This window comes from Tachyglossus aculeatus, chromosome 21 (assembly GCF_015852505.1).
Source record: "Tachyglossus aculeatus isolate mTacAcu1 chromosome 21, mTacAcu1.pri, whole genome shotgun sequence".
In the NCBI taxonomy this organism is placed as follows: domain Eukaryota; kingdom Metazoa; phylum Chordata; class Mammalia; order Monotremata; family Tachyglossidae; genus Tachyglossus; species Tachyglossus aculeatus.
The window spans coordinates 40,635,600-40,657,707 of record NC_052086.1 but is presented as its reverse complement, the minus strand read 5'-3'; the positions used below and the strand labels follow the sequence as shown (position 1 = coordinate 40,657,707).

The 22,108-nt window shown below is 46.7% G+C and overlaps 1 protein-coding gene across 2 annotated transcripts in view; it reads right to left on the bottom strand.

Moving 5' to 3' along the window:
• WSB2 (WD repeat and SOCS box containing 2) overlaps positions 1–22,108 on the bottom strand; it is a 71,402-nt gene that overhangs the window by 21,800 nt on the left and 27,494 nt on the right. For both annotated transcript variants that reach the window (XM_038763341.1, XM_038763342.1), the window contains exons 3-6: positions 19,319–19,548; positions 19,095–19,226; positions 10,646–10,746; positions 345–517 (exon numbers count right to left, since the gene is read on the bottom strand). In XM_038763341.1, the coding sequence (XP_038619269.1) occupies positions 345–517; positions 10,646–10,746; positions 19,095–19,226; positions 19,319–19,548 (636 nt within the window). The remainder of the gene's footprint in view (positions 1–344; positions 518–10,645; positions 10,747–19,094; positions 19,227–19,318; positions 19,549–22,108) is intronic.

Here is a 22,108-nt window from a genome sequence, read left to right as displayed (position 1 = left end):
TACAAGCTGGCAACTTATTGAGCGCTTACTGTGTGCAGAGCACTGCACTAAGCGCTTTGGAAGTACAAGCTGGCAATTTATTGAGCGCTTACCGTGTGCAGAGCACTGGACTAAGCGCTTGGGAAGGACAGGTCGGCGACATATAGAGACGGTCCCTACCCGACAAGGGGCTCACAGTCTTGGGAACGAGAGGGCCTGACCCCAGGGTCAGGGGTCAATCGATCGTGTTTATCGAGCGCTTACTGTGTGCAGAGCACTGGACTAAGCGCTTGGGAAGGCCAAGTCGGCAACGCCTAGAGACGGTCCCTACCCAACAGTTGGGCCGGGGGTGAGGGGGTGCTCACCTGAGGGTCCGCAGCCTCTCCCCGGTGTAGGGGTCCCACATGATGACGTCGGTGTCGTAGGAGGCGGTGACGAGCAGGGCGGAGTCGGGGGAGAAGTCGCAGGAGACGACGCTGCCTCGATGTCCCTCCAGTTTTCGGATGAGCGTGTAGGACCGCATGCTCCACAGCAACGCCTGTCGGGACCCGGGCCTCCTCAACGTCCGCACCCCCCCTCCCAGGGCCGGGACGGGGGGCCCGTCGGGGAGAAGCACGCCACGATAATAATAATAATAATAATAATAATAATAATAATAATAATAATAATAATGGCATTTAATCAATCAATCATTTATTGAGCGCTTACTGTGTGCAGAGCACTGGACTAAGCGCTTGGGAAGTCCAAGTGGGCAACATCTAGAGACGGTCCCTACCCGACAGTGGGCTCACGGTCTAAAAGGGAGAACGAAACCAAACATACTAACAAAATAAAATAAATAGAATAGATAGGTACAAGTAAAATAGAGTGATAAATATGTACAAACATATATACAAGCGCTTACTACGTGCAAAGCACTGTTCTAAGCGCTGGGGAGGCTACAAGGTGATCAGGTTGTCCCACGGGGGGCTCACGGGCTTCATCCCCATTTGACAGATGAGGTCACTGAGGCCCAGAGAAGTGAAGCGACCTGCCCAAAGTCACCCAGCTGACAGTTGGCGCAGCCGGGATTTGAACCCATGACCTCTGACTCCAAAGCCTGATAATCATACTAATAATAATCGTGATGGGATTTGTTCATAATAATGATGGCATTTGTTAAGCGCTTGCTATGTGCAAAGCCCTGTTCTAAGCGCTGGGGAGGTTACAAGGTGATCAGGTTGTCCCACGGGGGGCTCACAGTCTTCATCCCCATTTGACAGGTGAGGGAACTGAGGCCCAGAGAAGTGAAGTGACTTGCCCAAAGTCACCCAGCTGGCAAGTGGCAGAGCCAGGATTTGAACCCATGACTGCTGACTCCAAAGCATTATAATCACACTAATAAGAATCGTCATGGGATTCGTTAATAAAAATGATGGCATTTATTAAGCACTTGCTATGTGCCAAGCACTGTTCTAAGCGCTGGGATGGATACAAGGTGATGAGGTTGTCCCACGGAGGGCTCCCAGTCTTCATCCCCATTTTACAGATGAGGGAACTGAGGCCCAGGGAAGTGACTTGCCCAAAGTCACACAGCTGGCAAGTGGCGGAGCTGGAATTTGAACCCATGACCTCTGACTCCAAAGCCTGACAATCATACTAATAATAATCGTGATGGGATTTGTTGATAATAATGATGGCATTTGTTAAGCGCTTACTATGTGCAAAGCACTGTTCTAAGCGCTGGGGAGGTTACAAGGTGATCAGGTTGTCCCACGTGGGGCCCACGGTCTTCATCCCCATTTGACAGGTGAGGGAACTGAGGCCCAGAGAAGTGAAGTGACTTACCCAAAGTCACTCAGCTGGCAAGTGGCGGAGCAGGGATTTGAAACCATGACCGCTGACTCCAAAGCATGATAATCACACTAATAAGAAACGTCATGGGATTCGTTAATAAAAATGATGGCATTTATTAAGCGCTTGCTATGTGCAAAGCACTGTTCTAAGCGCTGGGATAGATACAAGGTGATCAGGCTGTCCCACGGGGGGCTCCCAGTCTTCATCCCCATTTTGCAGATGAGGGAACTGAGGCCCAGAGAAGTGACTTGCCCAAAGTCACACAGCTGGCAGGTGGCGGAGCCGGGATTTGAACCCATGACCTCTGCCTCCAAAGCCTGACAATCATACTAATAATAATCGTGATGGGATTTGTTAATAATAATGATGGCATTTCTTAAGCGCTTACTATGTGCAAAGCACTGTTCTAAACACTGGGGAGGTTACAAGGTGATCAGTTTGTCCTACAGGGGAGCTCCCACTCTTCATCCCCATTTTACAGATGAGACAACTGAGGCCCAGAGAAGTGAAGTGACCTGCCAAAGTCACCCAGCTGGCAAGTGGCAGAGCCGGGATTTGAACCCATGACCTCTGACTCCAAAGCCTGATAATCGTACTAATGATCATCGTGATGGGATTCGTTAATAAAAACGATGGCATTTATTAAGCGCTTGCTATGTGCCAAGCACTGTTCTAAGCGCTGGGATAGATACAAGGTGATCAGGTTGTCCCACGGGGGGCTCCCAGTCTTCATCCCCATTGTACAGATGAGGTCACTGAGGTCCAGAGAAGTGATTTGCCCAAAGTCACCCAGCTGCCAACTGGATTTGAACCCAAGACCTCTGACTCCAAAGCCCGGGCTCTTTCCACTGAGCCACGCTGCTTCTCAGCGCCCACCACGTGCTGGGTACTGTACTAAGCGCTGGGGTGGAGACCGGTCTCTATCCCATCTCCCCGTTTTAGACTGTGAGCCCACTGTTGGGTAGGGACCGTCTCTATATGTTGCCAACTTGGACTTCCCAAGCGCTTAGTACAGTGCTCTGCACACAGTAAGCGCTCAATAAATACGATTGATTGATTGATTATCTCCCGGGAGGCTCACGGTCTTCATCATCCCCATTTGACAGACAAGGAAACCGAGGCCCGGAGAAGTAGTGACTCGCCCTAGGTCACGCAGCAGACAAGGGCGGGAGCTGGGATTGATAATGATGGCTATTGTTAAGCGCTTACTATGTGCCAGGCGCTGTACTAAGCGCCGGGGTGGAGACCGGCAGATCGGGTTGGGCGCAGTCCCTCACGGTCTCAACCCCCGTTTGACAGAGGAGGAAACTGAGGCCCGGAGAAGTGGAGCGACTTGCCCAAGGCCACGCAGCGGACGCGTGGCAGAGCCGGGATTCGAACCCACGACCTCCCGAGCCCCGGGCCCGAGTTCTAGCCACTAGGCCAGGCTGCTTCTTGGGCTTTCCGGGGGAGGAGAGATTTCACTTTCTCCCGATCCGACGGCGCCGGCCTCTTTCCCGGTGGGAAGGTCCGAACGGAATCACGCTCCTCCGACGTCCTAAACCTGATTTTCTGGGTTTTCCGCCACGGTTGGTCTCCTTCGGAATTCCACGGTGAAAACGAAGAGGCTCGGAATTTCTATCCCTAGCCCGGAAACATTCACGGAATGCCTTTTTCCGGAGCCGGATCCCGTTTTCGGGGAAACGATAATAATAACGATGGCATGTATTAAGCGCTTACTCTGCGCAAAGCACTGTTCTGAGCGCCGGGGAGGTTACAAGGTGATCGGGTTGTCCCACGGGGGGCTCACGGGCTTCATCCCCATTTTCCAGATGAGGGAACTGAGGCCCCGAAAAGAGACTTGCCCAAAATCACACAGCTGACAATTAATAATAATAATAATAATGATAATAATAATAATAATAATGGCATTTATTAAGCGCTTACTGTAGCGTTTAGTACAGTTTAGTACAGTTCTCCCCCTTTTATACTGTGAGCCCAATGTTGGGTAGGGACTGTCTCTATATGTTGCCAATTTGTACTTCCCAAGCGCTTAGTACAGTGCTCTGCACATAGTAAGCGCTCAATAAATATGATTGATTGATTGATTCTCTGCACGTAGTAAGCGGTCGACAAATACGCTCGACCAAATCCAAAAGAGACAGTAAGAATAATGGCATTTATTAAGCGCTTACTATGTGCCAAGCACTGTTCTAAGCCCTGGGGAGGCTACAAGGTGATCAGGTTGTCCCACGGGGGGCTCACGGGCTTCATCCCCATTTTCCAGATGAGGGAACTGAGGCCCCGAGAAGAGACTTGCCCAAAATCACAGAGCTGACAATTATTAATAACAATAATAATAATGATGATGGCATTTATTAAGTGCTTACTATGTGCTAAGCACTGCTCTGGCAGAGCTGGGATTTGAACCCAGGACCTCTGACTCCAAAGCCCGGGCTCTTTCCACGGAGCCACGCTGCTTCTCTTGAGCCCTTTGTGGGCAGGGAACGTGTCCGTTTATTGCTTTACTGCCCGCTCCCGAGCGTTTAGTACAGTTCTCTGCACGTAGTAAGCGGTCGACAAATACGCTCGACCAAATCCAAAAGAGACAGTAAGAATGATGGCATTTATTAAGCGCTTACTATGTGCCAAGCACTGTTCTAAGCGCCGGGGAGGTTACAAGGTGATCAGGTTGTCCCACGGTGGGCTCACGGGCCTCATCCCCATTTTCCAGATGAGGGAACTGAGGCCCCAAGAAGTGAAGTGACTTGCCCAAAATCACACAGCTGACAATTAATAATAATAATAATGATGGCATTTATTAAGCGCTTACTATGTGCCAAGCACTGTTCTGGCAGAGCTGGGATTTGAACCCAGGACCTCTGACTCCAAAGCCCGGGCTCTTTCCACTGAGCCACGCTGCTTCTCTTGAGCCCTTTGTGGGCAGGGAACGTGTCTGTTTATTGCTTTACTGTCCTCTCCCGAGCGTTTAGTACAGTTCTCTGCACATAGTAAGCGGTTGAAAAATACGCTCGAACAAATCCAAAAGAGACAGTAATAATAATGGCATTTATTAAGCGCTTACTATGTGCCAAGCACTGTTCTAAGCGCCGGGGAGGTTACAAGGTGATCAGGTTGTCCCACGGTGGGCTCACGGGCCTCATCCCCATTTTCCAGATGAGGGAACTGAGGCCCCAAGAAGTGAAGTGACTTGCCCAAAATCACACAGCTGACAATTAATAATAATAATAATGATGGCATTTATTAAGCGCTTACTATGTGCCAAGCACTGCTCTGGCAGAGCTGGGATTTGAACCCACGACCTCTGACTCCAAAGCCTGGGCTCTTTCCACTGAGCCACGCTGCTTCTCTTGAGCCCTTTGTGGGCAGGGAACGTGTCCGTTTATTGCTTTACTGTCCTCTCCCGAGCGTTTAGTACAGTTCTCTGCACATAGTAAGCGGTTGAAAAATACGCTCGAACAAATCCAAAAGAGACAGTAATAATAATGGCATTTATTAAGCGCTTACTATGTGCCAAGCACTGTTCTAAGCGCCGGGGAGGTTACAAGGTGATCAGGTTGTCCCACGGTGGGCTCACGGGCCTCATCCCCATTTTCCAGATGAGGGAACTGAGGCCCCAAGAAGTGAAGTGACTTGCCCAAAATCACACAGCTGACAATTAATAATAATAATAATGATGGCATTTATTAAGCGCTTACTATGTGCCAAGCACTGCTCTGGCAGAGCTGGGATTTGAACCCACGACCTCTGACTCCAAAGCCTGGGCTCTTTCCACTGAGCCACGCTGCTTCTCTTGAGCCCTTTGTGGGCAGGGAACGTGTCCGTTTATTGCTTTACTGTCCTCTCCCGAGCGTTTAGTACAGTTCTCTGCACATAGTAAACGGTTGAAAAATACGCTCGAACAAATCCAAAAGAGACAGTAATAATAATGGCATTTATTAAGCGCTTACTATGTGCCAAGCACTGTTCTAAGCACTGGGGAGGTTACAAGGTGATCAGGTTGTCCCACGGCGGGCTCACAGGCTTCATCCCCATTTTCCAGATGAGGGCACTGAGGCCCCGAGAAGAGACTTGCCCAAAATCACACAGCTGACAATTATTATTAATAATAATAGTAATGGCATTTATTAAGTGCTTACTATGTGCCAAGCACTGTTCTGGTAGAGCTGGGATTTGAACCCATGACCTCTGACTCCAAAGCCCGGGCTCTTTCCACTGAGCCACGCTGCTTCTTTTGAGCCCTTTCTGGGCAGGGACTGTGTCCGTTTATTGCTTTACTGTCCTCTCAGGAGCGTTTAGTACAGTTCCCTGCACGTAGTAAGCGGTCGACAAATACGCTCGACCAAATCCAAAAGAGACAGTAATAATGATGGCATTTATTAAGCGCTTACTATGTGCCAAGCACTGTTCTAAGCGCTGGGGAGGTTACAAGGTGATCAGGTTGTCCCATGGCGGGCTCACAGGCTTCATCCCCATTTTCCAGATGAGGGAACTGAGGCCCCGAGAAGAGACTTGCCCCAAATCACACAGCTGACAATTATTATTAATAATAACAATAATAATGGCATTTATTAAGTGCTTACTATGTGCCAAGCACTGTTCTGGTAGAGCTGGGATTAGAACCCATGACCTCTGACTCCAAAGCCCGGGCTCTTTCCACTGAGCCACGCTGCTTCTTTTGAGCCCTTTCTGGGCAGGGACTGTGTCCGTTTATTGCTTTACTGTCCTCTCAGGAGCGTTTAGTACAGTTCCCTGCACGTAGTAAGCAGTCGACAAATACGCTCTACCAAATCCAAACCAAACAACAATAATGATAATAATAATAATAATAATGGCATTTATTAAGCACTTACTATGTGCCAAGCACTGTTCTAAGCACTTGGGGGGGAGGTGGTTACAAGGTGATCAGGTGGTCCCACGGGGGGGCACCCAGTCTTCATCCCCATTTTACAGATTAGGGAACTGAGGCACAGAGAAGTGAGGTGACTTGCCCAAAGTCACACAGCCGGCAGAACACCACACCCGCGACATTGCCGCTGTGGGGTGAGGAGGAGAAGGAGGATGAAGAGGAGGAAAGTGGGATGAAGACTGGTAGTACTGCTACTACTACTACTACTACTACTACTACTACTACTACTACTAATAATAATAATAATAATGGCATTTATTAAGCGCTTACTATGTGCAAAGCACTGTTCTAAGCGCTGGGGAAGTTACAAGGTGATCAGGTTGTCCCGCGGGGGGCTCGCAGTCCCCGTTTTCCAGGTGAGGTCACTGAGGCCCATTTGTTAAGCGCTTACTATGTGCCAAGCACTGTTCTAAGCGCTGGGGGAGATACAAGGTGATCAGGTTGTCCCACGGGGGGCTCACCGTCTTCATCCCTCAGCGCTCAGAACAGTGCTCAGCGCTTAGAACAGTGCTTCGCACACAGTACGCGCTTAATACCATCATGAATATTGAAGCAGCGTGGCTCAGTGGTAAGAGCGCCGGCTTGGGAGTCAGAGGTCACGGGTTCGAATCCCGCCTCCCCCACATGTCTGCTGGGTGACCTTGGGCAAGTCACTTCACTTCTCTGTGCCTCAGCTCCCTCATCTGTAAAATGGGGATTAAGACTGTGAGCCCCACGGGGGACAACCTCATCTCCTTGTGTTCCCCCCAGCGCTTAGAACAGTGCTTTGCACATAGTAAGCGCTTAATAAATGCCATTATTATTATTATTTCGCCCCCACCTCCTCCGTTGGACCGCGACCCACGCAAGGACCGGTATCGGGCTGAGAAACTCTACTGTCCCAAGAGCTCAGTCCGCTGCTCGTCACAGAGAAGCAGCGTGACTCAGTGGAAAGAGCCCGGGCTTTGGAGTCGGAGGTCATGGGTTCGAATCCCGGCTCTGCCACTTGTCAGCTGGGTGACTTTGGGCAAGTCCCTTCACTTCTCCGGGCCTCAGTTCCCTCATCTGTAAAACGGGGATGAAGACCGTGAGCCCCATGTGGGACATCACTTCTCTGTGCCTCAGTTCCCTCATCTGTAAAATGGAGATTAAGACTGTGAGCCCCCCGTGGGACAACCTGATCACCTTGTAACCTCCCCAGCGCTTAGAACAGTGTTTTGCACATAGTAAGCGCTTAACAAATGCCATTATTATTATTATTATTATTATTATTATTATTATTAGAGAAAGCACTCAACAAACACTTCCGATCGATTCTTTTAGACTGTGAGCCCACTGTTGGGTCGGGACTGTCTCTATATGTTGCCAACTTGTACTTCCCAAGCGCTTAGTACAGTGCTCTGCACACAGTAAGCGCTCAATAAATACGATTGATTGATTCTTTGCTGGTCAAGGGAGGGGACACCACTGGCTCCCTCCACCCGCCCAAGATGAACAGAAAGGGCAAGAGGAATAATAATAAAATAATGGCATTTATTAAGCGCTTACTATGTGCCCAGCACTGTTCTAAGCGCCGGGGGAGCTACAAGGTGATCAGGTTGTCCCACGGGGGGCTCACAGTCTTCCTCCCCATTTTCCAGATGAAGTCACTCTATTCTATTTATTTTGTGAACGATGGGCATTTAGCTTTAATTCTATTTGTTCCGACGACTTGACACCCGTCCACCTGCTTTGTTTTGTCGCCCGTCTCCCCCTTCTAGACCGTGAGCCCGTTGTCGGGTCGGGACCGTCTCTAGATGTTGCCAACTTGGACTTCCCGAGCGCTTAGTACAGTGCTCTGCACACAGTAAGCGCTCAATAAATACGACTGAATGAATGAGCCTGCACACAGTAAGCGCTCAATAAATACGATTAAATGAATGAATGAATGAATGAGGCCCGGATGGTACAGTACTCTGCGCACAGTAAGCGCTCAATAAATACGACTGAATGAATGAGCCTGCACACAGTAAGCGCTCAATAAATACGATTAAATGAATGAATGAATGAATGAGGCCCGGATGGTACAGTACTCTGCGCACAGTAAGCGCTCAATAAATACGACTGACTGAATGAACCTGGACACAGTAAGCGCTCAATAAATATGATTAAATGAATGAATGAATGAAGCCCGGATAGTACGGTACTCTGCGCACAGTAAGCGCTCAATAAATACAACTGAATGAATGAACCTGCACACAGTAAGCGCTCAATAAATAAGATGAAATGAATGAATGAATGCGGCCTGGAGATGTGAGCCCGCTGTTGGGTAGGGACCGTCTCTATATGTTGCCAACTTGGACTTATGAAGTGCTTACTTAGTACAGTGCTCTGTACAGTAAGCGCTCAATAAATACGACTGAACAAATGATCCTGCACACAGTAAGCACTCAATGAATATGATTAAATGAATGAATGAATTAATTAATTAATTAATGAGGCCTGGAGATATGAGCCCGCTGTTGGGTCGGGACCGTCTCTATATGTTGCCAACTTGTACTTCCCAAGCGCTTAGAACAGTGCTCTGCACACAGTAAGCCCTCAATAAATACAACTGAACGAATGAACCTGCACACAGTAAGCGCTCAATAAATACGATTAAATGAATGAATGAATGAATGAATGAATGAGGCCCAGAGATGTGAGCCCGCTGTTGGGTAGGGACTGTCTCTAGATGTTGGCAACTTGTAATTCCCAAGCGCTTAGTCCAGTGCTCTGCACACAGTAAGTGCTCAATAAATATGATTGAATGAATGAAGGGACGTGACTTGCCCAAAGTCATTCATTCATTCATTCAATCATATTTATTGAGCACTGTATTAAGCGCCTGGGGAAGCAGTGTGGCTCAGTGGAAAGAGCCCGGACTTTGGAGTCAGAGGTCATGGGTTCAAATCCCGGCTCCGCCACTTGTCAGCTGTGTGACTTTGGGCCAGTCACTTCACTTCTCTGGGCCTCAGTTCCCTCGTCTGTCAAATGGGGATGAAGACTGTGAGCCCCCTGTGGGACAACCCGATCACCTTGTAACCTCCCCAGCACTAAGAACAGTGCTTTGCACATAGTAAGCGCTTAATAAATGCCATTATTATTATTATTATTATTCTCTGAGCCTCAGTTCCCTCATCTGTCAAATGGCGGTGAAGACCGTGAGCCCCCCGTGGGACAACCCGATCACCTTGTAACCTCCCCAGCGCTTAGAACAGTGCTTTGCACATAGTAAGCGCTTAATAAACGCCATCATTATTATTATTATTATTCTCTGAGCCTCAGTTCCCTCATCTGTCAAATGGGGATGAAGACTGTGAGCCCCCTGTGGGACAACCTGATCACCTTGTATCTCCCCCAGCGCTTAGAACAGTGCCTTGCACATAATAAGCGCTTAATAAATGCCATCATTATTATTATTATTATTATATGTTGCCAACTTGTACTTCCCAAGCGCTTAGTCCAGTGCTCTGCACAAAGTAAACGCTCAATAATTTATTTTATTTTGTTAATTTGTTTTGTTTTGTTCTCTGTCTCCCCCTTCTAGACTGTGAGCCCACTGTTGGGTAGGGACCATCTCTATGTGTTGCCAACTTGTACTTCCCAAGAGCTTAGTCCAGTGCTCTGCACACGGTAAGCGCTCAATAAATACGACTGAATGAGTGAATGAATGAATGAGCGAAGGGACATGACTTGCCCCGAGTCCCTCATTCATTCATTCAATCGTATTTATTGAGCGCTTACCGTGTGCAGAGCACTGGACTAAGCGCTTGGGAAGTCCAAGTTGGCAACAGATAGAGATGATCCCGACCCGACAGCGGGCTCCCAGTCTAGAGAACTCTGCTCTAGAGGAGTCACCCAGCTGACGAGCGGCGGAACTGGGATTCGAACCCACAACCCCGGACGCGCTTTGGTACTTACCGACTTCTCTCCGGCAGCAGAGCACAGCATGCTGCAGTCGGGGGAGATGGAGCAGCAATACACCCACTGCAGGTGGCCGAGCAATACTTGGATCTGCTTCCCTGGCGGGTGGAGACAGAGACAACAAGATCACCTTGTAATAATAATCAATCAATCAATCAATCGTATTTACTGAGCGCTTACTGTATGCGGAGCACTGGACTAAGCGCTTGGGAAGTCCAAGTTGGCCACATCTAGACACGGTCCCTACCCGACAGCGGGCTCACAGGCTAGAAGGGGGAGACAGACAACAAAACAAAACATATTAACAAAATAAAATAAATAGAATAGGTATCAATCAATCAATCGTATTTATTGAGCGCTTACTGTGTGCAGAGCACTGGACTAAGCGCTTGGGAAGTCCAAGTTGGCAACATAGAGAGGCGGTCCCTACCCAACAGTGGGCTCACAGGCTAGAAGGGGGAGACGGACAACAAAACCAAACACATTAACAAAACAAAATAAATAGAATAGATATGTACAACTAAAATGAATAGAGTAATAAATATGTATAAACATATATCAATCGTATTTATTGAGCGCTTACTGTGTGCAGAGCACTGGACTAAGCGCTTGGGAAGTCCAAGTTGGCAACATCTAGAGACGGTCCCTACCCAACAGTGGGCTCACAGTCTAAAAGGGGGAGACAGAGAACAAAACCAAACATACTAACAAAATAAAATAAATAGAATAGATACGTACAAATAAAATAAATAAATAGAGTAATAAATCTGTACAAACATATATACAGGTGCTGTGGGGAAGGGAGGGAGGTAAGATGGGGGGATGGAGAGGGGGACGAGGGGGAGAGGAAGGAGGGGGCTCAGTCTGGGAAGGCCTCCTGGAGGAGGTGAGCTCTCAGTAGGGCCTTGATAATAATAATAATAATGATAATGGCATTTATTAAGCGCCTACTATGTGCCAAACACTGTTCTAAGTGCTGAGGGGGATACAAGGTGATCAGGTTGTCCCACAGGGGGCTCACAGTCTTCATCCCCATTTTCCAGATAAGGCCCAGAGAAGAAACTTGCCCAAAGCCACACAGCTGACAGTCAGCGTGGCTCGGTGGAAAGAGCCCGGGCTTTGGAGCCGGAGGTCATGGGTTCGAATCCCGACTCTGCCACTTGTCTGCTGTGTGACCTTGGGCAAGTCACTTCACTTCTCTGAGCCTCAGTGACCTCATCTGGAAAATGGGGATGAAGACTGGGAGCCCCACGTGGGACAACCTGATCACCTTGTATCCTCCCAGCGCTTAGAACAGTGCTCTGCATATAGTAAGTGCTTAACAAATGCCATTAAAAAAAATCAATCGTATTTATTGAGCGCTTACTGTGCGCACAGCACTGTACTAAGCGCTTGGGAAGTACAAGTCGGCAACATATAGAGACGGTCCCTACCCAACAGTGGGCTCACAGTCTAGACAATCACAGTAAGCACTCAATAAATACGATTGAATGAATGGCTGTATGATCGATTATGTACGCATTATACAATGCATACATATACAATGTATCATACAATTTTATTTGTACATATTTATTCTATTTATTTTATTTTGTTAGTATGTTTTGTTTTGTTGTCTGTGTCCCCCTTCTAGACTGTGAGCCCGCTGTCGGGTAGGGACCGTCTCTAGATGCTGCCGACTTGGACCTCCCAAGCGCTTAGTCCAGTGCTCTGCACACAGTAAGCGCTCAATAAATACGATTGATTGATATATGTTTATACATATTTATTACTCTATTTATTTATTCGTTTTACTTGTACGTATCTATTCTATTTATTTTATTTTGTTAATGTGTTTGGTTTTGTTCTCCATCTCCCCCTTCTAGACTGTGAGCCCACTGTTGGGTAGGGACCGTCTCTCTGTGTTGCCAACTTGGACTTCCCAAGCGCTTAGTACAGTGCTCTGCACGCAGTAAGCGCTCAATAAATACGACTGATTAATAACCTTCCCCCTTCTACACAATTGTATTTGTACATATTTATTTATTTTATTTTGTTAATATGTTTTGTTTTGTTGTCTTTCTCCCCCTTCTAGACTGTGAGCCCGCTGTTGGGTAGGGACGGTCTCTATATGTTGCCAACTTGGACTTCCCAAGCGCTTAGTACAGTGCTCTGCACCCAGTAAGAGCTCAATAAATACGATTGATTAATAACCTTCCCCCTTCTAGACAATTGTATTTGTACATATTTATTTATTTTATTTTGTTACTATGTTTTGTTTTGTCGTCTGTCTCCCCCTTCTAGACTGTGAGCCCGCTGTTGGGTAGGGACCGCCTCTAGATGTTGCCAACTTGTCCTTCCCAAGCGCTTAGTCCAGTGCTCTGCACACAGTAAGTGCTCAATAAATACGACAATGAATGAATGAATGACCATTTTCCAGATGAGGGAACTGAGGCCCAGAGAAGTGAAGTGACTCGCCCAAAGTCACACAGCCGACAAGTGGTGGAGCCGGGATTTGAACCCATGACCACTGACTCCAAAGCCCGGGCTCTTTCCACTGAGCCACGCTGCTTCTCGAGGGCTTTATGGAAAAAGCCCGGGCTTGGGTGTCAGAGGTCGTGGGTTCTAATTCCGGCTCCGCCGCTTGTCTGCTGAGGGACCTTGGGCGAGTCACTTCCCTTCTCTGGGCCTCGGTTCCCTCATCTGTCAAATGGGGATGAAGACTGTGAGCCCCACGGGGGACAACACGATTACCCGGTATCTCCCTGAGGGCTGAGAACAGTGCTTGGCACATAGTAAGCGCTTGGCACATAGTAAGCGCTTAACAAATGCCATCATTATTATTATTATTCATTCATTCATTCAATCGTGTTTATTGAGCGCTTACTGTGTGCAGAGCACTGGGCTGAGCGCTTGGGAAGGACAGTTTGGGAACAGATAGGGACGGTCCCTGCCCACAACGGGCTCACAGTCTAGAAGGGGGAGACAATGAAACAAAACAAGTAGACAGGCATCAATCGCATCAAAATATAATAATGACGGCATTTATTAAGCACTTACTATGTGCAAAGCACTGTTCTAAGCGCTGGGGAGGTTACAAGGTGATCAGGTTGTCCCACGGGGGGCTCACAGTCTTAACAATAATGATGGCATTTATTAAGCACTTACTATGTGCCAAGCACTGTTCTAAGCACTGGGGAGGTTACAAGGTGATCAGGCTGTCCCCTGGGGGGCTCCTGGTCTTCATCCCCATTTTACAAAGGAGGGAACCAAGGCCCAGAGAATAATAATAATAATAATAATAATGATGGCATTTATTAAGCACTTACTAATGTGCCAAGCACTGTACTAAGCACTGGGGAGGTTACAAGGTGATCAGGTTGTCCCCGGGGGGGCTCCTGGTCTTCATCCCCACTTTCCAGATGAGGAAACCAAGGCCCAGAGAATAATAATAATAATAATAATAATAATAATAATGGCATTTATTGAGCGCTTACTATGTGCAAAGCACTGTTCTAAGCACTGGGGAGGTTACAAGGTGATCAGGTTGTCCCACGGGGGGCTTCCGGTCTTCATCCCCACTTACCAGATGAGGGAACTGAGGCCCAGAGAATAATAATGATGGCATTTATTAAGTGCTTACTATGTGCAAAGCACTGTTCTAAGCACTGGGGAGGATACAAGGTGATCAGGTTGCCCCACAGGGGGCTCACCGTCTTCATCCTCTCCCCCTCGTCCCCCTCTCCACCCCCTCATCTTACCTCCTTCCCTTCCCCACAGCACCTGTATATATGTATATATGGTTGTACATATTTATCACTCTATTTATTTATTTATTTATTTATTTTGCTTGTACATTTCTATCCTATTTATTTTATTTTGTTGGTATGTTTGGTTCTGTTCTCTTTCTCCCCCTTTTAGACTGTGAGCCCAATGTTGGTTTGGGACTGTCTCTACGTGTTGCCAATTTGTACTTCCCAAGTGCTTAGTACAGTGCTCTGCACATAGTAAGCGCTCAATAAATACGATTGATTCATCCCCATTTTCCAGATGAGGGAACCGAGGCCCAGAGAAGAAGTGACTTATCCAAAGTCACCCAGCTGGCAATTGGCGGAGCCGGGATTAAAACCCACAACCTCTGACTCCCAAGCCCGGGCTCTTTCCACTGAGCCACGCTGCAAATCCCAGCGCTCAGTACAGTGCTTTGCACATAGTAAGCGTTTAATAAATTCATTCATTCAATCGTATTTATTGAGCACTTACTGTGTGCACAGCACTGTACTAAGCGCTTGGGAAGTCCAAGGCGGCAACATCTAGAGACGATCCCTACCCAACAGCGGGCTCACAGTCTAGATGGGGGAGACAGACAACAAAGCAAAACATATTAACCAAATAAAATAAATAGAATAAATATGGACAAATAAAATTGTATAACACATTGTATGTGCATGCATTGCATAATGCATACATAATCGATCATACAGTCATTCAATCGTATTTATTGAGTGCTTAGTCTGTGCAGAGCACTGTACTAAACGCTTGGGAAGTCCAAGTCGGCAACATCTAGAGACGGTCCCTACCCGACAGCGGGCTCACAGTCTAGAAGGGGGAGACAGACAACAAAACAAAACATATTAATTAAATAAAATAAGTAGAATAAAAATGTACAAGTAAAATAGAGTGACTGTACTAACGTGGTTTGGATGGAGAGGAAAGGGCGGATTCATTCATTCATTCATTCAATCGCATTTATTGAGCGCTTACTGTGTGCAGAGCACTGGACTAAGCGCTTGAATGAATGAATGAATCCGCCCTTTCCTCTCCATCCAAACCACGTTAGTGCAGTCACTCTATTTATTTTTCTTGTACGTTTTTATTCTACTGACAGGAAGAATAAAAAATACAGTATTCTACAGTAAGCGCTCAATAAATACGATTGAATGAATGTCCCGCCTAGATGACCGCATCAGCCTCCTTTCTGACCTCCCCACCGGCCTCTCCCCACCTCAGTCCATACTTCAGAGAAGCAGTGTGGCTTTACTGGAAACGGTGACGGGTTCTCCTCCCCGCTCGGCCACTCGCCTGCTGCGTGACCTTGGACAAGTCACTTCCCTTGGTCATCATCATCATCAATCGTACTTATTGAGCGCTTACTGTGTGCAGAGCACTGCACTAAGCGCTTGGGAAGTCCAAGTTGGCAACATCTAGAGACGGTCCCTACCCGACAGTGGGCTCACAGTCTAGAAGGGGGAGACGGACAACAAAACAAAACACATTAAGTAAGCGCTCAATGAATACGACTGAATGAATGAATGAATGGATGAATGAATGAATGACTATCCCGCCTAGATGACTGCATCAGCCTCCTTTTTGACCTCCCCACCGGCCTCTCCCCATTTCAGTCCATACTTCAGAGAAGCAGTGTGGCTTTACTGGAAACGGTGACGGGTTCTCCTCCCCGCTCGGCCACTCGCCTGCTGCGTGACCTTGGACAAGTCACTTCCCTTGGTCATCATCATCATCAATCGTACTTATTGAGCGCTTACTGTGTGCAGAGCACTGCACTAAGCGCTTGGGAAGTCCAAGTTGGCAACATCTAGAGACGGTCCCTACCCGACAGTGGGCTCACAGTCTAGAAGGGGGAGACGGACAACAAAACAAAACACATTAAGTAAGCGCTCAATGAATACGACAGAATGAATGAATGAATGAATGAATGAATGAATGAATGAATATCCCGCCTAGATGACCGCATCAGCCTCCTTTCTGACCTCCCCACCGGCCTCTCCCCACTTCAGTCCATACTTCAGAGAAGCAGTGTGGCTTTACTGGAAACGGTGACGGGTTCTCCTTCCCGCTCGGCCACTCGTCTGCTGCGTGACCTTGGACAAGTCACTTCCCTTGGTCATCATCATCATCAATCGTACTTATTGAGCGCTTACTGTGTGCAGAGCAATCAATCAATCAATCGCATTTATTGAGCACTTACTATGTGCCGAGCACCATACTAAGCGCTTGGGAAGTCCAAGTTGGCAACATATAGAGACAGTCCCTACCCAGCAGTGGGCTCACAGTCTAAAAGGGGGAGACAGAGAACAAAACCAAACATACTAACAAAATAAAATAAATAGAATAGATAGGTACAAGTAAAATAAATAAATAAATAGAGTAATAAATATGTACAAACATATATACATATATCTATCAATCAATCGTATTTATTGAGCACTTACTGTGTGCAGAGCACTGTACTAAGCACTTTACATATATATAAATAGAATAGGTATGTACAAGTAAAATAGAGTAATAAATATGTACAAACATATGTACATATATATAAATAGAATAGATATGTACAAGTAACATAGAGTAATAAATATGTACACACATATACATATATATAAATAGAATAGATATGTACAAGTAAAATAGAGTAATAAATATGTACAAACCTATATACATATATATAAATAGAATAGATATGTACAGGTAAAATAGAGTAATAAATATGTACAAACATATATACATGTATATAAATAGAACAGACATGTACAAGTAAAATAAATAGAGTAATAAATATGTACAAACATATCATCATCAATCGTATTTATTGAGCGCTTACTGTGTGCAGAGCACTGGACTAAGCGCTTGGGGAGTCCCAGTTGGCAACATATATACATATATATAAATAGAATAGAAACAGCGTGAGAAACAGCGTGGCTCAGTGGAAAGAGCACGGGCTTTGGAGTCAGAGGTCATGGGTTCGAATCCCCACATGTCTGCTGTGTGACCTTGGGCAAGTCATTTAACTTCTCTGAGCCTCAGTGACCTCATCTGTAAAATGGGGATTAAGACCATGAACCCCACATGGGACAACCTGATCACTTTGTATCCCCCCCCAGCGCTTAGAACAGTGCTTTGCACATAGTAAGCGCTTAACAAATGCCAACATTATTGGTATTATTATTATATAGGGATGGTCCCTACCCAACAGTGGGCTCACAGTCTAAAGGATAGACTGTCACAAACCTATATACACCTATATAAATAGAATAGATATGTACAAGTAAAATAAATCAATAGAGTAATAAATATGCACACACCTATATACAGGCTATACATATGTATAGGTCCCTTTTAGACTGTGAGCCCACTGTTGGGTAGGGACTGTCTCTAGATGTTGCCAATTTGTACTTCCCAAGCGCTTAGTCCAGTGCTTTGCACATAGTAAGCGCTTAACAAATGCCAACATTATTGGTATTATTATTATATAGGGACGGTCCCTACCCAACAGTGGGCTCACAGTCTAAAGGATAGACTGTCACAAACCTATATACACCTATATAAATAGAATAGATATGTACAAGTAAAATAAATCAATAGAGTAATAATTATGTACACACCTATATACAGGCTATACATATGTATAGGTCCCTTTTAGACTGTGAGCCCACTGTTGGGTAGGGACTGTCTCTAGATGTTGCCAATTTGTACTTCCCAAGCGCTTAGTCCAGTGCTTTGCACATAGTAAGCGCTTAACAAATGCCAACATTATTGGTATTATTATTATATAGGGACGGTCCCTACCCAACAGTGGGCTCACAGTCTAAAGGATAGACTGTCACAAACCTATATACACCTATATAAATAGAATAGATATGTACAAGTAAAATAAATCAATAGAGTAATAATTATGTACACACCTATATACAGGCTATACATATGTATAGGTCCCTTTTAGACTGTGAGCCCACTGTTGGGTAGGGACTGTCTCTAGATGTTGCCAATTTGTACTTCCCAAGCGCTTAGTCCAGTGCTTTGCACATAGTAAGCGCTTAACAAATGCCAACATTATTGGTATTATTATTATATAGGGACGGTCCCTACCCAACAGTGGGCTCACAGTCTAAAGGATAGACTGTCACAAACCTATATACACCTATATAAATAGAATAGATATGTACAAGTAAAATAAATCAACAGAGTAATAAATATGTACACACCTATATACAGGCTATACATATGTATAGGTCCCTTTTAGACTGTGAGCCCACTGTTGGGTAGGGACTGTCTCTACATGTTGCCAATTTGTACTTCCCAAGTGCTTAGAACAGTGCTTTGCACATAGTAAGCGCTTAACAAATGCCAACATTATTGGTATTATTATTATATAGGGACGGTCCCTACCCAACAGTGGGCTCACAGTCTAAAGGAGCCTGTATATAGGTGTGTACATATTTATTACTCTATTGATTTATTTTACTTGTACATATCTATTCTATTTATATAGGTGTATATAGGTTTGTGACAGTCTATCCTTTAGACTGTGAGCCCACTGTTGGGTAGGGACTGTCTCTACATGTTGCCAATTTGTACTTCCCAAGCGCTTAGTCCAGTGCTCTGCACATAGTAAGCGCTCAATAAATACGATTGATGATGATGATGATGATGATGATGGTCCCCTTACCCTCTCTGCGGAGGTCCCAGATGCGCAGGGTCTTATCGCGGGAGGCCGACACCAGGATCAGGTTCCCGTTGGGAGCGAAGCTGAGGTCTCGCACCACGTCCTGGTGTCCGGCCAGGTTGAGGAGGAGCCGTCCTGGGGGCGGCGGGAGGACGGGGCCGTGGGTCTGGGGGTCCCCCCGGGGGGCTTCCCACCCCCCCACAGCCCGCGGCCGGGGTCCCGCTCACCTGTGTGCACTTCCCAGACCTTGATGTGCCCGTCGCTGAGGCCCGTGGCCAGAACGAGGCCGGGGGCCGGCGGGGGCCGGCGGGGCCACAGCGGCGTCCGGCCGGGCCAGGGGCTGAAGGCCAGGCCCCACACCATCTGCCCGCAATCCAGCGTCTTCTCCTTGGGGCTGCCTCGCTCTCGCCCCTCCGCTTTCCAGCTTTTGGCTTCGAAGCCCCTGGGGCTGCTGAAACTGGGAGTTTGGGGGGGGCGGTGAGGATGGGGGAGACCCCCCTCTCCCCCCCACCCGGCTGCCGTATTGGCCGCTCTCCCCCCTTCCTTTCACGGGCCGCTTCCCGACCGCTGACCACGCGTCCAGCACCGTGGCCAATTCCCGTCACTCCTTCATTCATCCACTCAATCAATCAATCAGTCGTATTTATTGAGCGCTGACTGGGTGCGGAGCACTGGACTAAGCGCTTGGGAAGTCCAAGTTGGCAACATCTAGAGACGGTCCCTACCCAACAGTGGGCTCACAGTCCAAAATCCACTCGTATTTATTGAGCGCTTACTGTGTGCAGAGTATACACATATATGCATATACCTGTATATATGTATATGTGTTTGTACATATTTATTACTCTATTTTACTTGTACATATCTATTCTATTTATTTTATTTTGTTAGTATGTTTGGTTTTGTTCTCTGTCTCCCCCTTTTAGACTGTGAGCCCACTGTTGGGTAGGGACCGTCTCTAGATGTTGCCAATTTGTACTTCCCAAGCGCTTAGTACAGTGCTCTGCACATAGAAAGCGCTCAATAAATACGATTGATGATGATGATGATGATGATGATATGTATATATGGGAAGCAGCGTGGCGCAGTGGAAAGAACCCGGGCTTTGGAGTCAGAGGCCATGGGTTCGAATCCTGACTCCGCCAATTGTCAGCTGGGTGACTTTGGGCAAGTCACCTCACTTCTCTGGGCCTCAGTTCCCTCATCTGGAAAATGGGGATGAAGACTGGGAGCCCCCCGTGGGACAACCTGATCACCTTGTAACCTCCCCAGCGCTTAGAACGGTGCTTTGCACATAGCGAGCGCTTAATAAATGCCATCATTATTATATAGAGACAGTCCCTACCCAACAGTGGGCTCACAGTCTAAAAGTCTAAAATCCACTCGTATTTAATGAGCGCTTACTGTATGCAGAGTATACACATATGCATATACCTGTATATACGTATATGTTTGTACATATTTATTACTCTATTTATTTATTTATTTTGCTTGTACATATCTATTCTATTTATTTTATTTTGTTAGTATGTTTGGTTTTGTTCTCTGTCTCCCCCTTTTAGACTGTGAGCCCGTCATTGGGTAGGGACTGTCTCTATATGTTGCCAACTTGTACTTCCCAGGCGCTTAGTACAGTGCTCTGCACACAGAAAGCACTCAATAAATATGATTGATTGATTATTTATTTATTTTGCTTGTACATATCTATTCTATTTATTTTATTTTGTTAGCATGCTTGGTTTTGTTCTCCGTCTCCCCCTTTTAGACTGTGAGCCCACTGTTGGGTAGGGACTTTCTCTATACGTTGCCAACTTGGACTTCACAAGCGCTTCGTACAGTGCTCTGCACACAGTAAGCACTCAATAAATACGATTGATTGATTGATTGATTATTTATTTTGCTTGTACATATCTATTCTATTTATTTTATTTTGTTAGCATGCTTGGTTTTGTTCTCTGTCTCCCCCTTTTAGACTGCAAGCCCACTGTTGGGTAGGGACTGTCTCTATAAGTTGCCAACTTGGACTTACCAAGCGCTTCGTACAGTGCTCTGCACACAGTAAGCGCTCAATAAATACAATTGATTGATTGATTGATTGATTCATTGATTTTGCTTGTATCTATTCTATTTATTTTATTTTGTTAGTATGTTTGGTTTTGTCTCCCCCTTTTAGACTGTGAGCCCACAGTTGGGTAGGAACTGTCTCTAGATGTTGCCAACTTGGACTTCCCAAGAGCTTAGCACAGTGCCCTGCACACAGTAAGCGCTCAATAAATACGATTGATTGATTGATTGATTGATTGCAGAGCACCGGGCTAAGCGCTTGGGAAACCAGGCGACCAGCACCGTGGCGAATTCCCGCACTCCTTCATTCATCCGACAGTATTTATTGAGCGCTTACTGTGTGCAGAGCACCGGACTAAGCGCTTGGGAAACTAGGCGACCAGCACCGTGGTGAATTCCCGTCATTCCTTCATTCGTCCAATCGTATTTATTGAGCGCTTACTGTGTGCAGAGCACCGGACTAAACACTTGGGAAACCAGGCGTCCAGCACCGTGGTGAATTCCCGTCACTCATTCATTCAACCACTCGTATTTATCGAGCGCTTACTGTGTGCAGAGCACCGGACTAAGCGCTTGGGAAACCAGACATCCAGCACCGTGGCCAATTCCTGTCACTCCTTCATTCATCCAATCGTATTTATCGAGCGCTTACTGTGTTCAGAGCACCGGACTAAGCGCTTGGGAAACCAGACGTCCAGCACCGTGGCCAATTCCTGTCACTCCTTCATTCATCCAATCGTATTTATTGAGCGCTTACTGTGTGCAGAGCACTGGACTAAGCGTTTGGGAAACCAGGCGACCAGCACCGTGGCGAATTCCCGTCACTCCTTCATTCATCCGATCGTATTTATTGAGCGCTTACTGTGTGCGGAGCACCGGACGAAGCGCTTGGGAAACCAGGCGTCCAGCACCGTGGCGAATTCCCATCACTCCTTCATTCATCCACTTGTATT